This window comes from Prionailurus bengalensis, chromosome D2, assembly GCF_016509475.1.
Source record: "Prionailurus bengalensis isolate Pbe53 chromosome D2, Fcat_Pben_1.1_paternal_pri, whole genome shotgun sequence".
Lineage (NCBI taxonomy): Eukaryota > Metazoa > Chordata > Mammalia > Carnivora > Felidae > Prionailurus > Prionailurus bengalensis.
In genome coordinates this window covers 21,487,134-21,504,592 of record NC_057351.1, presented here as the reverse complement: position 1 = coordinate 21,504,592, position 17,459 = coordinate 21,487,134, and the positions used below count along the sequence as shown (strand labels likewise).

The window sequence follows — 17,459 nt, the reverse complement described above, 5'->3', positions numbered from 1 at the left end:
TGTTTTACAACTAAAACATTAAGTCACTAATATTTTTTAACAAGTTATGTTGTTGGTGTCTTTGGATGGACATAGTCTATATAGGTAAAAAGTCATCAAAGAGCAAGTGAAAGATTCACTAAGGCCTTTGCTCTGTAATCTACAGTTCTTTAAAATTGTGTAGGGGTTAAAATGATCTTCAAATGCATTACCTCTAAAATATTTTCTGCAAGGCATAGTTGCACAAATTATATAATTTATACAATCTTGATGTTTTGTATTTAAGCTAGGAATCAAAATGTACATATAGAAGGCCAAGACAAAAATCAATGGCTGGCATGGCACAGGAATAAAGACACAATGCTTGCTGTTCATTTGGCTTATCTTCAGCCAAGACTTTTAGTGGAATGAGGTGGCAGGTTCATGAGACCATGAAAAAGTGTAACAATGGACAAGGAGAGGCAATATCTCCCTTCTCTTTTCCTTTGAACAGCCTTATTATGGACCTAAATCTTTTAAGCCGGTTTGCTTTGCCACTAGAATTTGTTCACCTTGTATTTGTTCTTATCAGTGTATCTATGGTGAGGACCTTAATGCTAAGGGGCAGTTTTGATGTCGTTTTATATGTGGGAGCTTCAAGATATTCAGCACATAAGTCCTGTAATAAATCAACTGATTAATTTAGAAAGAAATAGTGTCATTAAAATGTTCAGTCTGCTTACACTAAAGTACTGCTTTTTTGTTGTTGTTACTAGACTATCATAGAGAAGCACAAAATGAATGTTCCAGAAACGATGAATGAAGTTCTTGATATGTCTGATGATGAAGGTACGAAACCCACCTTTATGTTCGTAATTAAGTGTGACTTCATATTTGTTTCCTGAAGAACGTTTATTGCAAAAATGTTTTTAGAAATGTTCATGTTTTTTGTTGTCGTATAAAAAGTATGCATTTTTCACACACTTACACTGTTCACTTAAATCATGCAGTTCGTAAAGCCAACGCCCCTGAAATGCTCAGTGATGGCGAATATATCTCAGATGTTGAAGAAGGTATTTGTAACTTTTTACTGTGATGAAATTTAACTACCAGCTTTATCTTCCATTTCCTATCTTTGAAATGTAACACTTCCTTGAGTTACTAACTTTTCACTTAACTTACAATTATTAACTTACATATCATTTAAAAGATGTGCATTGGGAATTAGTGTTGTTTCTTTGAAGCCCCTCTGCTTGAACCCATTTTCCAACTTGAAAATACAAATGTCACTATATGAATTACTTTCTTTCTTTTTGTTTCTATTGAGCAGAAACTTGATTTTTATTGTTTACATTTGAAAATCTAGAAGAGAAAAATCTGACTAATGTTTATGCATGAAATATTTTTTAAAATAAGTGAGAGAAGGTATCTTATAGGTAAGGAATTAAATGCCCATTTTTAAGGTTTACTCTAAGCTTCATAGTAAAAGCAGCTTTTGAACTTGAACTAATAATGAAAACTCAACCTGAACAAAACTGCTTTCAAAATATAAATTTTCAATATTGATTTCATTTCTTTAATGAAAATCAATATATATATGCTGATATATGCAATGATATATGCAATATATGAATATGAATATGATATATGATATATGAATATGATATATTGCAATGATATATGCAATATATCAATATATAAATGCTGGTAGTCATACTTCATTTACTTAAAATAAACTACTTGTTTTCTGCCTTATTTAAAAATCGATACATGTGACTAGCTCATGACATGTAGATATATCGATTAATGATATCTTTAAAAGTTACATTGGAAAGGTAGTACTTTTACAGAGCATAAATATTCTAAAGATAGCAAATTTGAGAGTTTTACTGGAATAATGAAATGTGTCCTTATAGTAGAATTTATATTTATGTTTTTTTTTCTTACACCATTTGACTCTTCCAAACTACATCTATCTTCTTGCTCCCTGTATTTGCCATCTCTTGTGTATTTTTCTCATAGAGCAGACTCAATGCTGTTAGTCTTTCTCTGCGTTTAGGTAATTTTCCCTATTTTAATTATTGGTTTCAACTTTGAATTGCACAAATGTAACTGAAAATCTAAACAGTGGAAAGCCTACATAATCCAAAGTCACTTCAACATTTCTGGCATCCTATGACTGCCTACTGTAAGTGCACTGTGGCCAGGGCACTGCGTGCCTCGAAAAGCTAATGCCCTGGTGGTCATTCAGGAACCTGGAAGGACCCGTCTCATTGTTTGTAAATGTCGTGTTGATAAATGTTAAGGGCTTTTCCTCATTTTTCTTTCCTTTTGTCTGAGCCATAAGCTATATGTTTACCACTGTTCTATCGCCAATTGAATATTTGTATCAGCTTTAGGACTTCAAGAATATTATGCCTTGCTGTCATGTTATATTTCAATGCCTTCTTATGTAACATTTTAGGAGTAATTTCTTATGTGCAAAAGATAGAAGGAAAGTGATGTTCTCACATGGATGTGTACGCACATAAAACATGTCAGAAGTACATTTTCAAATGAGCTTTCATGAAATATGACAATCACAGACCTAAAAATTTGCTAGCTTTGACAAAATATCTCAATATTTGCATTGACGAGAGGCCAAGTTTGAATGGAAGAAATAACACTTTATATATGTGAATAACCAAATAATTTCCAAAAAGGGAGAAATTTTGAATCTTTTCATTTGAAGAGAATTCATCTAGCCATTTAACTAGAAATGACAATGATTTCTTATAGATTTATCTCAGCTTGAGATTTTAAAATTAATAAACAAATTTTAATTCTCATTTTAATCATCTTTAAACTTTTTGGCCCTTGCTTTATGGGTGGGTCATGGGCTGTGAGAATCAGATGGCTTTTGATTTCATAATATTGTAGAATTTGATGGTGGAAGGGGTTCCTAAAAGGTCACTTGATCTGAACAATAACCTTCTATGTTGGGGTCATCTCTATGAAATCCTCTCGGGGAGATGTTTTGCCCAGATGCCTCAATGACAGAAATTCCCTAATTCCCAGACTGCTTGTTCCATTTTTAAAGTCTGAGTATAAAAATTCTTCATTTTACTGAGTGTCCTTCTCATTGATTCAGGCTTCTACTCATTGATTCAGGCTCTGATATATTTGGCACTATTTAAAACAAAATCTGCCTCTTCTATGTGACAATCCTTGCGATATTTAAAAAATATGTTCCCTATTTCCTCTTACTCTATTTTTCTCTAATACCTCCCTTTCCTCTGCTCCCTCATCATCATGGCCAGTCACCTATGCACATTTCAGTGTGTCAATTTCCATCTCAAATTGAGGTGACCAGAATGGAACACAGCATTCCAGGTACAGTCTGATCAAAGCAGAGTAATGCAGGGCTATTGCTTTGTCCATGGATGATACTAAAAATCTATTATTGAAGATTAAGATGTTTTTGAGGTTGGGGCACCTGGGTGGCTCAGTCAATTAAGAATCTGACTTTGGCTCAGGTCATGATCTCATGGTTTGTAAGTTCAAGCCCTGCGTGGGGCTCTGTGCTGACAGCTCAGAGCCTAGAGCCTGTTTTGGATTCTGTGTCTCCCTCTCTCTCTGCCCCTCCCCTGCTTGAGCTCTGTCTCTGTCTCTGTCTCTCTCTCTCTCAAAAATGAATGAACATTAAAAAAAATCAAGATGTTTTTGAGGTTATAATACCCACTTAATTTGACTCCTGTTAACATTACTATCAGCTGATATTCCTAAATTTTGCTTATGTGAGTCCAGATAAGCCATATCTGCCTTATCATGTATTTACATGGTTCTGTGCTAAACAAACTAATGTTTCTGTATTATTCCAAATCCCAAAACAAATCCCTTTGAAATTTTAATTCTAAAAGGACCCCTACAACTTTAATGATAGCTTTTACTTCTGACTCATTTACCATATAGTCTTGCCACTGCTTTGCTACTTGAGGTGGATTCTGAGTTGCCGTACAGACTGCAGCAAATGTTTATTTCCATGTCACCACAAGGTGTTGTGAATATCTTTCTCTAAAAACCAGTAAGAGATCATCACACTGGTATCCTATGTTACTGAGGATATCAGCAGGTTTTAGAAGCAAATAAAAATGAAAAGCGATATACACTGCCAGTGTTTCTCAAGAAAGAAAAAGAGAATGAGTTTGCAATATGGAAAAATATAATTTTAATCCTGTATTCTAAAAATTGGTAAATATTAAGGGAATAGTGTCAACAGTAGTCTTTCTAGCCCTTCTCCTTCTTTTTCTTCTTTGCTTTCTCCTTCTCTGTCCCCTCTCTCTTTTGTCCACTATGCAAAATTAGTATAGGTAAAAGAATGTGTGCATTAATTTCACACACTAAAAAAACCAAGAAAACAAATCTAGACAATGTTGTCAGTTAATGATATAGGGGAACAATGGAGCCAAGTCACAGAGTAGAATAAAGGCTGAAGTATCCGCAAAGCAGAGCAATAGAAGGAAAGGCGATAAAGCAGCCTTCTCTAACTCACACATTACCCAGGCAGAGCTCCTGGACGGTCAGACTGATCCACAAATATCTTAGTGCCCCACTATCTTCTTTCCCAGAAAATACGTTACATGCATGTACAATTAATATACATGCAAAATTAATGCTGGTTCTGGTGCCAGTTACATTCTTATGTTTTGTAACTCAGTTTATAATTTAAAAGAAAGAAAAGCAAAGATGAAAGAAGGAGAGAGAAGAGGGAGGGAGGGAAGAAAGAGAAAGAAAAGAGAGAGAAAGTAAGAAAAGAAAGAAGAAAGAAGCAAGAAAAGAAAAGAAAGAAGAAAATTGAGATTAGTTTCAATCTGTCTTCTCTTTTGGGTCCCCCCGCCCAAGAGATTTTAGAGTTGGCTTTGGTTCAGTGCTGAATTTAAATTGTAAATTCCTATAAAGTATATTTTATAAATTTTTAAATAATGTATAAAATGTTGTTTTAGCTTGCAGAGTTCTAGTGAGTTGGGTAATAGTAACAGAGTTAAAGAGCCATAGATGGGACATAATGAGAAATGCAATTAAACCATGGAAAGTAAACCAAAGGCAGCTCTGTGAAATAGAACTCTACTGAACAGGTTTGGGAGATAACTGGGTAGGACTGGAAAAAATTGTTTAATTCTTAGCTACTTACAATTTTGCTAGGGCTGCAAAATCTCTCTCGGGATCTAAGGCAGACACTGAAAATTAAAAGGAAAAAAGGAAGAAGCTGAGTGTACATGTGGTCAAATAATTATCAGATAGGTAGAGGTTTGAGATAAAATGCCATCAGATGTTAGTGACATGAGGGGTGAGGAGAGTCAGGCTCAGTCACCTCTGTGCCAAATTCAGTGCCCAGTGAACTGAATCAGTCATGTAGCCTATTCTCTCCACTATACTGATGAGGTAGCAAAGCCCAGATGAATGCTGAGTGGCTTGCCCACCCGGGTTAGTGGCAGAACTGAACAGGAAGACGGTCAGACAGTTTGGTTCTAGAGCTTCTCTTTCATTGCTACTCTAACATGATCTCTTTTCTTATACACAGAACCCAAGAATGTATTATTTTTAAGCTTCTAAAAGTTTTAAAAAGGGAAATATTAGGGAAAGGGACAGATTATGCTCTTGGATATTATCACAAATAATAAGAATTATTTTGTAATGAGCTCGATGAGACTATTGTAGAAATAGTTTACTTTCTCCTGACCATCCTGGTAAAAGAAATATGCAGACCTAGATGCAAATACAAGTAAAATAAATAGACATGGAATTTAGAATAGATTTTAAAAACTCAAAGCAAGGAATTTTAATAAACATATCGGAGTCTTCTCAGGAGAGAGTAAGTCGAATTTGAATGGCACAATCTGAAACTCAAAAAAATTACTTCAGGAGACATGAAGATGCATATCAAGGGAACCACCAGAAAGATGCCCTTTTAGGACCTCTTCTCACAAATGCCTAGGACTATCCTGCTACCCTAATCCCCTGTCCATCCTAATAAATAAGTCAGGCGATGAAGTTTTTAGCTTTATAGGTCAGGAAACAAGCCTTAGAGACTAGCCTGACCCAGGTGGTCCAAGGGAGTGGTGGTGGTTGTGCAGAAATTGTTCTTTACCTGAAATGTTATCATTTTACAAATGATAACATCATAAATCTAGCCCTTGCCTGATATTTCTCTGCTTACAATTGACCTTTCAAATAGACCTTATATAACTGCAAGCTTCCTTCAGTGATAAAGTCAAAATGAAATACCACAAGCAGAACCCAAGTCTTATTCTCTGTTACATCCCCAGAACCTAGCACAGTGCCTGGTACACAGGAGATGTTCAATATGTGTTTAGGTGGTTGCACCACAGTGGAGGGAGACTCAAAGAAAGGAGAGTTTTACAGGTTTCTGAGAACTGGCAGGATAGAGAAAGTTTGCCTGCTGTGTCCCTCTTCCTTCTAATAAACACCTTCCCACTGAGACAGTGCTGGGCTATTTATCGTGTCAATTAACAGCTTTATAATGACTCTCCTAAGGTATATCTGCATCTCAAACAATAGTTAACAAATTTAAAATAATTTCCAGTGAAAGAAAAAGAACTGTTAACTGGGGCAGAGGCCTTTATTCTAGTTTTATTTAATTTATTTTTTTAATTTACATCCAAGTTAGTCAGCATATAGTGCAACAGTGATTTCAGGGGTAGATTCCTTAATGCCCCATACCCATTTAGCCCATCCGCCCTCCCACAACCCCTCCAGTAACCCTCTGTTTGTTCTCCATATTTTTTTGGGGGGGGTTTATTTTTATTTATTTTTTTTTTTTTTCTGAAATTTATTGACAAATTGGTTTCCATACAACACCCAGTGCTCATCCCAAAAGGTGCCCTCCTCAATACCCATCACCCACCCTCTCCTCCCTCCCACCCCCCATCAACCCTCAGTTTGTTCTCAGTTTTTAACAGTCTCTTATGCTTTGGCTCTCTCCCATTCTAACCTCTTTTTTTTTTTTTCCTTCCCCTCCCCCATGGGTTCCTGTTAAGTTTCTCAGGATCCACATAAGAGTGAAACCATATGGTATCTGTCTTTCTCTGTATGGCTTATTTCACTTAGCATCACACTCTCCAGTTCCATCCACGTTGCTACAAAAGGCCATATTTCATTTTTTCTCATTGCCACGTAATATTCCATTGTGTATATAAACCACAATTTCTTTATCCATTCATCAGTTGATGGACATTTAGGCTCTTTCCATCATTTGGCTATTGTTGAGAGTGCTGCTATGAACATTGGGGTACAAGTGGCCCTATGCATCAGTGCTCCTGTATCCCTTGGATAAATTCCTAGCAGTGCTATTGCTGGGTCATAGGGTAGGTCTATTTTTAATTTTCTGAGGAACCTCCACACTGCTTTCCAGAGCGGCTGCACCAATTTGCATTCCCACCAACAGTGCAAGAGGGTTCCCGTTTCTCCACATCCTCTCCAGCATCTATAGTCTCCTGATTTGTTCATTTTGGCCACTCTGACTGGCGTGAGGTGATACCTGAGTGTGGTTTTGATTTGTATTTCCCTGATAAGGAGCGACGCTGAACATCTTTTCATGTGCCTGTTGGCCATCCGGATGTCTTCTTTAGAGAAGTGTCTATTCATGTTTTCTGCCCATTTCTTCACTGGGTTATTTGTTTTTTGGGTGTGGAGTTTGGTGAGCTCTTTATAGATTTTGGATACTAGCCCTGTGTCCGATATGTCATTTGCGAATATCTTTTCCCATTCCGTTGGTTGCCTTTTAGTTTTGTTGGTTGTTTCCTTTGCTGTGCAGAAGCTTTTTATCTTCATAAGGTCCCAGTAATTCACTTTTGCTTTTAATTCCCTTGCCTTTGGGGATGTGTCGAGTAAGAGATTGCTACGGCTGAGGTCAGAGAGGTCTTTTCCTGCTTTCTCCTCTAAGGTTTTGATGGTTTCCTGTCTCACATTTAGGTCCTTTATCCATTTTGAGTTTATTTTTGTGAATGGTGTGAGAAAGTGGTCTAGTTTCAACCTTCTGCATGTTGCTGTCCAGTTCTCCCAGCACCATTTGTTAAAGAGGCTGTCTTTTTTCCATTGGATGTTCTTTCCTGCTTTGTCAAAGATGAGTTGGCCATACGTTTGTGGGTCTAGTTCTGGGGTTTCTATTCTATTCCATTGGTCTATGTGTCTGTTTTGGTGCCAATACCATGCTGTCTTGATGATGACAGCTTTGTAGTAGAGGCTAAAGTCTGGGATTGTGATGCCTCCTGCTTTGGTCTTCTTCTTCAAAATTCCTTTGGCTATTTGGGGCCTTTTGTGGTTCCATATGAATTTTAGGATTGCTTGTTCTAGTTTCGAGAAGAATGCTGGTGCAATTTTGATTGGGATTGCATTGAATGTGTAGATAGCTTTGGGTAGTATTGACATTTTGACAATATTTATTTTTCCAATCCATGAGCAGGGAATGTCTTTCCATTTCTTTAAATCTTCTTCAATTTCCTTCATAAGCTTTCTATAGTTTTCAGCATACAGATCCTTTACATCTTTGGTTAGATTTATTCCTAGGTATTTTATGCTTCTTGGTGCAATTGTGAATGGGATCAGTTTCCTTATTTGTCTTTCTGTTGCTTCATTGTTAGTGTATAAGAATGCAACTGATTTCTGTACATTGATTTTGTATCCTGCAACTTTGCTGAATTCCTGTATCAGTTCTAGCAGACTTTTGGTGGAGTCTATCGGATTTTCCATGTATAATATCATGTCATCTGCAAAAAGCGAAAGCTTGACTTCATCTTTGCCAATTTTGATGCCTTTGATTTCCTTTTGTTGTCTGATTGCTGATGCTAGAACTTCCAGCACTATGTTAAACAGCAGCGGTGAGAGTGGGCATCCTTGTCGTATTCCTGATCTCAGGGAAAAAGCTTTCAGTTTTTCCCCGTTGAGGATGATGTTAGCTGTGGGCTTTTCATGAATGGCTTTTATGATCTTTAAGTATGTTCCTTCTATCCCGACTTTCTCAAGGGTTTTTATTAAGAAAGGGTGCTGGATTTTGTCGAAGGCCTTTTCTGCATCGATTGACAGGATCATATGGTTCTTCTCTCTTTTTTTGTTAATGTGGTGTATCACGTTGATTGATTTGCGAATGTTGAACCAGCCCTGCATCCCAGGAATGAATCCCACTTGATCATGGTGAATAATTCTTTTTATATGCCGTTGAATTCGATTTGCTAGTATCTTATTGAGAATTTTTGCATCCATATTCATCAGGGATATTGGCCTGTAGTTCTCTTTTTTTTACTGGGTCTCTGTCTGGTTTAGGAATCAAAGTAATACTGGCTTCATAGAATGAGTCTGGAAGTTTTCCTTCCCTTTCTATTTCTTGGAATAGCTTGAGAAGGATAGGTATTATCTCTGCTTTAAACGTCTGGTAGAACTCCCCTGGGAAGCCATCTGGTCCTGGACTCTTATTTGTTGGGAGATTTTTGATAACCGATTCAATTTCTTCGCTGGTTATGGGTCTGTTCAAGCTTTCTATTTCCTCCTGATTGAGTTTTGGAAGAGTTTGGGTGTTCAGGAATTTGTCCATTTCTTCCAGGTTGTCCAATTTGTTGGCATATAATTTTTCATAGTATTCCCTGATAATTGTTTGTATCTCTGAGGGATTGGTTGTAATAATTCCATTTTCATTCATGATTTTATCTATTTGGGTCATCTCCCTTTTCTTTTTGAGAAGCCTGGCTAGAGGTTTGTCAATTTTGTTTATTTTTTCAAAAAACCAACTCTTGGTTTCGTTGATCTGCTCTACAGTTTTTTTAGTTTCTATATTGTTTATTTCTGCTCTGATCTTTATTATTTCTCTTCTTCTGCTGGGCTTAGGCTGCCTTTGCTGTTCTGCTTCTAGTTCCTTTAGGTGTGCTGTTAGATTTTGTATTTGGGATTTTTCTTGTTTCTTGAGATAGGCCTGGATTGCAATGTATTTTCCTCTCAGGACTGCCTTTGCTGCGTCCCAAAGTGTTTGGATTGTTGTATTTTCATTTTCGTTTGTTTCCATATATTTTTTAATTTCTTCTCTAATTGCCTGGTTGACCCACTCATTCGTTAGTAGGGTGTTCTTTAACCTCCATGCTTTTGGAGGTTTTCCAGACTTTTTTCTGTGGTTGATTTCAAGCTTCATAGCATTGTGGTCTGAAAGTAAGCATGGTATAATTTCAATTCTTGTAAACTTATGAAGGGCTGTTTTGTGACCCAGTATATGATCTATCTTGGAGAATGTTCCATGTGCACTCGAGAAGAAAGTATATTCTGTTGCTTTGGGATGCAGAGTTCTAAATAGATCTGTCAAGTCCATCTGATCCAATGTCTCATTCAGGGCCCTTGTTTCTTTATTGACCGTGTGTCTAGATGATCTATCCATTTCTGTAAGTGGTGTATTAAAGTCCCCTGCAATTACCACATTCTTATCAATAAGGTTGCTTATGTTTATGAGTAATTGTTTTATATATTTGGGGGCTCCGGTGTTCGGTGCATAGACATTTATAATTGTTAGCTCTTCCTGATGGATAGACCCTGTAACTATTATATAATGTCCTTCTTCATCTCTTGTTACAGCCTTTAATTTAAAGTCTAGTTTGTCTGATATAAGTATGGCTACTCCAGCTTTCTTTTGGCTTCCAGTCGCATGATAAATAGTTCTCCATCCCCTCACTCTCAATCTGAAGGTGTCCTCAGGTCTAAAATGAGTCTCTTGTAGACAGCAAATAGATGGGTCTTGTTTTTTTATCCATTCTGATACTCTATGTCTTTTGGTTGGCGCATTTAATCCATTTACATTCAGTGTTATTATAGAAAGATACGGGTTTAGAGTCATTGTGATGTCTGTATGTTTTATGCTTATAGTGATGTCTCTGGGACTTTGTCTCACAGGGTCCCCCTTAGGATCTCTTGTAGGGCTGGTTTAGTGGTGACAAATTCCTTCAGTTTTTGTTTGTTTGGGAAGACCTTTATCTCTCCTTCTATTCTAAATGACAGACTTGCTGGATAAAGGATTCTCGACTGCATATTTTTTCTGTCTAGCACCCTGAAAATCTCGTGCCAATTCTTTCTGGCCTGCCAAGTTTCAAAAGAGAGATCAGTCACGAGTCTTATAGGTCTCCCTTTATATGTGAGGGCACGTTTACTCCTTGCTGCTTTCAGAATTTTCTCTTTATCCTTGTATTTTGCCAGTTTCACTATGATATGTCGTGCAGAAGATCGATTCAAGTTATGTCTGAAGGGAGTTCTCTGTGCCTCTTGGATTTCAATGCCTTTTTCCTTCCCCAGTTCAGGGAAGTTCTCAGCTATGATTTCTTCAAGTACCCCTTCAGCACCTTTCCCTCTCTCTTCCTCCTCTGGGATACCAATTATGCGTATATTATTTCTTTTTAGTGTATCACTTAATTCTCTAATTTTCCCCTCATACTCCTGGATTTTTTTATCTCTCTTTTTCTCAGCTTCCTCTTTTTCCATAACTTTATCTTCTAGTTCACCTATTCTCTCCTCTGCCTCTTCAAGCCGAGCTGTGGTGGTTTCCATTTTGTTATGCATTTCGTTTAAAGCATTTTTCAGCTCCTCGTGACTGTTCCTTAGTCCCTTGATCTCTGTAGCAAGAGATTCTCTGCTGTCCTGTATACTGTTTTCAAGCCCAGCGATTAATTTTATGACTATTATTCTAAATTCACTTTCTGTTATATTATTTAAATCCTTTTTGATCAGCTCATTAGCTGTTGTTATTTCCTGGAGATTCTTCTGAGGGGAGTTCTTCCGCTTGGTCGTTTTGGATAGTCCCTGGCGTGGTGAAGACCTGCAGGGCACTTCCCCTGTGCTGTGGTGTATAACTGGAGTTGGTGGGCGGGGCCGCAGTCAGACCTGATGTCTGCCCCCAGCCCACCGCTGGGGCCACAGTCAGACTGGTGTGTGCCTTCTCTTCCCCTCTCCTAGGGGCGGGATTCACTGTGGGGTGGTGTGGCTCGTCTGGGCTACTTGCACCCTGCCAGGCTTGTGATGCTGGGGATCTGGCGTATTAGCTGGGGTGGGTAGGCAAGGTGCTCGGGGGCAGGAGGGGCAGGCTTAGATCGCTTCTCCTTAGGTGATCCACTTCAGGAGGGGCCCTGTGGCAGCGGGAGGGACTCAGATCCGCTGCCGGAGGTTTGGCTCCGCCGAAGCGCAGAGTTGGGTGTTTGCGCGGAGCGAGCAAGTTCCCTGGCAGGAACCGGTTCCCTTTGGGATTTCGGCTGGGGGATGGGCGGGGGAGATGGCGCTGGCGAGCGCCTTTGTTCCCCACCAAACTGAGCTCTGTTGTCAGGGGGCTCAGCAGCTCTCCCTCCCTTTGTCCTCCAGCCTTCCCGCTTTCCGAGCAGAGCTGTTAACTTATGACCTCCCAGACGCTAAGTCGCGCTTGCTGTCGCAACACAGTCCGTCAGGCCCCTCCGCTTTTGCAAGCCAGACTCAGGGGCTCTGCTTGGCCGGCGAGCCACCCCTCCGCCCCGGCTCCCTCCCGCCAGTCCGTGGAGCGCGCACCGCCTCGCCGCCCTTCCTACCCTCTTCCGTGGGCCTCTCGTCTGCGTTTGGCTCCGGCGACTCTGTTCTGCTAATCCTCTGGCGGTTTTCTGGGTTATTTAGGCAGGTGTAGATGGAATCTAAGTGATCAGCAGGATGTGCGGTGAGCCCAGCGTCCTCCTAAGCCGCCATCTTGCCGCCGGTCTCTGTTCTCCATATTTAAGAATCTCTTAGGTTTTGTCCTCCTCCCTGTTTTTGTAGCATTTTGTTTCCCTTCCCTTATGTTCATCTGTTTTGTATCTTAAAGTCCAAAGGTCTTTGTTCTAAAACACAGTCCATCCTATCTTTGGTATGCTATCTTTGGTTTTGGAAATGTTGAGTGATTTTCCTCCACACCATCCACCTACCCAGCTACATACCTGAAATTTCCATCTAGATTCTCATAGACATCTTAACTCATCATGGCCTGGACACCTGCTCCAAACAGTGTCTCCTCCCGCCTTCTCCATCTCAGTAAGTGGCTCCATCATGCAAGCCAGCTCTGAGGTTCTGTGTAGTATCCCTTTTCTTAGCACTCTTGCCGGGTCCCTCGGCAAGTCCTATCAGTTTTCCAGAACCCATCTCACGTCCCTCTTCTCTGCCTCCCCACTGCCACCACCCTCATCCAATCCCACATACTCCATTCTCCTGTGGACTACTGTAGGAATCTCTGTACACAGGTCCACATGTTTCCCCACAGACTTAGCTTTCTGCACAGAATACTCAGCAATCTTTTAAAAAATATAAATTGCATCATATCATTCCATTCCCCAGCTTAAAACACTCCAAAGTTTGGGGTGCCTAGATGGCTCAGTCAGTTGAGCGTCCGACTTTAGCTCAGGTCATGATCTTGAAGTTCGTGAGTTTGAGCCCTGCTTTAGGCTCTGCACTGACAGCTCAGACCCTGGAGCCTGCTTCAGATTCTGTGTCTCCCTCGCTCTCTGCCCTTCCTCTGCTTGTACTCTGTCTCTCTCTCAAAAATAAGTAAACATTAAAAAATAAAACTACACTCCAAAACTTATAGTTACGTTTTTAAAATTCATTCACGTGGCTGCATATTATCATCGTTCACTTGTTTGTATTTCTATATAATATTCCACTGTGTGCCTGTACCATAGGTAAGTTATCCATTCCACTTGGAAATGGGAATGCGGGTTGTTTCCAGTTTGTATCTGTCCCCAGGTACACGTCTGCATATATTTCTGTAAGGTATAGACCTATGACTGTAGTTGCTGGGTTGTACATTATGCAGAGACAACAGAATTAAAGCCAGGGAACAGTAAACTAGGATTATAAAATTAGTGAGGCTATTAAAAAAAAAAAGGAAGGGAAAGAATGTTATAAAGTGATTACCATGAGAGAGGGAGGAGAAGGCTGTGATTGGGATAGGATATATTCTAGTTCTTGACCTGGATGCTATTTATTTTGTAACAGTTTGTGAAAATGTACATTTACATTTTATGTACACACCTGCCTGGTTGCTGTATTTGATGATAAAAGTAGCCAGCCCCTCTAAATAATGTATAGTATAAATACAAAACTCAAATAAAAACCTCCCAAGGCTTTACACTGCACTTGAAATAGAACCGGGCCCTTCCATGGTCAGTGAGTTCGGTGTAATATGACTGTGGCTACCTGTTTTCCACCGTCCACTCAATCACTTTTTAACTTCGTCCTAAAACTCATCTCAAGGCACTAGTCATTAATATACAGGCCAGTGGTAATTTATATTACCTATATTAATAGGTAATATAGGTAATGCCTATATTAGTATACAGGCCAGTTTTGAATTTTCCTGCCATGTGGTCTCTAACTACTCCACCCTGCCTCTGTAGCACAGAAGCAGCAGGAGACCATACCAGGACAAATGAGCATGGCTGTGTGATGATAAAACTTGTTTAAAAAATAGGTGGGAGGTGGGGCGCCTGGGTGGCTCAGTCAGTTGAGCATCTGACTTTAGCTCAGGTCATGATCTTGCTGTGTCTCCCTCTCTGTCTGCCCCTCCCTCACTCATGCGCTCTTTCTCTCTCTCTCTCTCTCTCTCTCTCAAAAATAAACATTAAAAGAAATTTTTTTAAAAAATAGGTGGGAGGCAGATTCAGCCCACAGATTCAGGTTTACCAATCTGTGGTTCATTTTTTTCATTTTCTTTTAATGTAGACTGTTAGCTGCATGGGAGTAGACCTGTCTTTATCCCTGTCCCATCACTTAGGACACATACAGATAGGCCCTCTTCTATGGATGTGCCCACTGGCTTAAATCCACACATTTACTTGTGTCTGTCCCCTGACAGGATTCCATATAAATGAACACTCAAAACATCATAAACAAGGTACTTACCAGAGCATGCGACTCTTGATCTTGGGGTTGCAAGTTTGAGCCCCACGCTGGGTGTAGAGATTACTTAAAAATAAAATATCTTTAAAAATAATAAACAGGTACTTACCATTTACTGAGCCCTTTCTATGTGCCAGGAATGAATCTAAATACATTTCATGAATTATGTCATTTAACCTTCACAGTAACCTCAGAGTTAGAGCCGTTAGATGTGGAAAATCAGTTCCAGCAAGGTTAACGACCTTGATCAAGATTACACAAATCAGTGCAAGGGATTATATGCAAATCCCTGTCCTAACCTCTTCTCCAACATCCATGGTGCCTGGTAATTTAGATAACAGCCCCACAACTGTTGGATTTTTGCACATTTTAAATGAGATCATGTATAAAGGGATCTCAGTGAATGTTAGTTACAGCGTACTTTATCTTGCTTAATTTTCTCAATCACTTTGAGAAAATATTGGTACTATTATTATTCCTGATTTACATTTACTCTTTTTTTTTATTTTTTTAAATGTTTATTTATTTTTGAGAGAGACAGAGACAGAGCATGAGCGGGAGAGGGGCAGAGAGAGAGGGAGACACAGAATCCAAAGCAGGCTCCAGGCTCTGAGCACAGAGCCTGATGCGGGGTTCAAATCCATGAGCCGTGAGATCATGACCTGAGCTGAAGTTGGACGCTTAACCTACTGAGCCACCCAGGTGCCCCTAAATTACATTTACTCTTAATCTAAAGTGTTATTTGTTGTAATTTATGTTAAGGAATCTGGGGCTCAGAGGGTTTAAGATATTTGTTCAGGTTCACATAGTCAAAGAAACTGGAATTTGAATTTGGTTTTTTTACTCTTTCTACTCAAATTAGATGCGACAGAAAAAAATAGATAAAAGTGATAAAAGTGACAAGGAAATTCAAAAGAATGAGAGATACTAAAGGCCTCAGGAAGAAAGCATTTCAAGGAATAGATAGAATGTGGACAAGCAGAAATTTGGGGGCAGGTGGAAAGAGGTGTTCTAAGTGCAGAAAGTGTCAGAGATGGGGCACCTAGCTGGCTCAGTTGGAAGAGCATGCGACTCTTGATCTTGGATCATGAGTTTGAGCCCCACATGGGTGTAGAGATAACTTAAATAAATAAAACTAAGAGAGAGAGAGAGAGAGAGAGACAGGAAAGCAGAGGGCTTCACAGAAGAACTCAGCACAATGGGGCTCGGGAAACCAAGCACCGGCCTGAATGAGGACCCCGGGAAATGTCATAGGGAGGATGAGAATCAGTTCTAGAAAACTCCAGGCACATTCTCATGTACAGAGAAAGAGGAATGCCAAGGGATATGGAGGGAGAGCAATGAGGAAGAAAACCAGAAAAGGCGGGAGATTCCCTGACAGGGTCCAGTCAGCTGAGCACAGGTAATCTGGGGATCCCTGGGGATCTCAGGCAGCTGCCGCCTCCATGACATGACATTGTGGATATAGACACAGAATAGAGTAGTTCTAATGGAGTGTGGGCACTTTTTCTCCCAAGAAGTCGTGACAGGATGAGTAGCTGGAGTGGCCTGTGGAATAAAACAGACACAAGGATTGATGGCTGGGAATTAAGCATGCTTATTGGTTAAGGACAATAGGTGTTTTTTTCATCTGGCCAAAACAAGTTGTAATTTTCAATATGCTTTCTTCTCCCACCCTCCAATTATTTTAGTCCTTGCCCATCTACCTGGAAAGTCTGACCTGCTTCTTATGGAAGTGGGTCCTAATCTGACCACCCCTAACCCTTTCCCTTCACGTTGGGAACTGTGCTGCAGAGAGAAAAAAGCGGACCATCAGCACTGGGAATGGACAGGGAAGGGAAGGCAGGGCAGTGCAGAGAGTTGGGAATAGGAGGATGTGGAGAAGCAAGGCAAGATGCTACACACGGGAAGGGGTGCTTTGACCACCTGGGCCAGAACCAAAATGAGGACAACTGACAGCAGACCCCACCTGTCTTTACCTTTTAAACACACATATTTCAGGTGGAGGTAGGAAATATATATAACATGCAGAAGAGGCCAAATGCTTGCTCACAAAGCATATGAGCTCCTGATACTCCTTTATTCCTAGGACAGTGAATATGTTCCTGTTGTGCACACACTGTCCTTACACACATAAGTAAGGAACAGCTGTCACTACTGAGGTCTGGATTTTGGGTTGAAGCTAGACAAATAGCCAACAAAGAATAAATAGAGGAAAGAATCAATTGGCATGATGGACATGACCACCTTGAATTAAGCTACCTAGTTTCTCTCTAAGTGAGAACCAACATTTTAGTGCCTGATTTTACTGGGCTAGTTTGTGGCTAGTGATTTATTCATTGTCTAGTCTTCTTTACAAGGAGCATAGATTTTAGATAATGAGAACAGGGTAAGTAACCTTGTACTTCTTTCTACCTGCTTTCTGTCTCTAGTCTCAGAAGTTTATGTGACCAAGTCAGTGTCATCTTACTGAGAGGACAGAGGGCAGTTTCTGGATGAGAGTTAAGGTATATTGATAAGAATGATAAGAATATGAAAAAGTTATAGTGTCTGTCCCAACATTGTCTTTTTCTACCTCTTCACAGGAAGGA

The 17,459-nt window shown here is 39.8% G+C and overlaps 1 protein-coding gene across 18 annotated transcripts in view; it reads left to right on the top strand.

Moving 5' to 3' along the window:
* Positions 1 to 17,459, top strand: part of ANK3 (ankyrin 3) — a 697,552-nt gene that overhangs the window by 564,429 nt on the left and 115,664 nt on the right. For 11 of the 18 annotated variants that reach the window (XM_043596402.1, XM_043596395.1, XM_043596398.1 and 8 more), the window contains 2 exons: positions 735 to 807; positions 969 to 1,031. In XM_043596402.1, coding sequence (XP_043452337.1) covers positions 735 to 807; positions 969 to 1,031 — 136 coding nt within the window. The remainder of the gene's footprint in view (positions 1 to 734; positions 808 to 968; positions 1,032 to 17,459) is intronic. The other 7 variants (XM_043596407.1, XM_043596403.1, XM_043596409.1 and 4 more) reach the window with 1 other exon arrangement.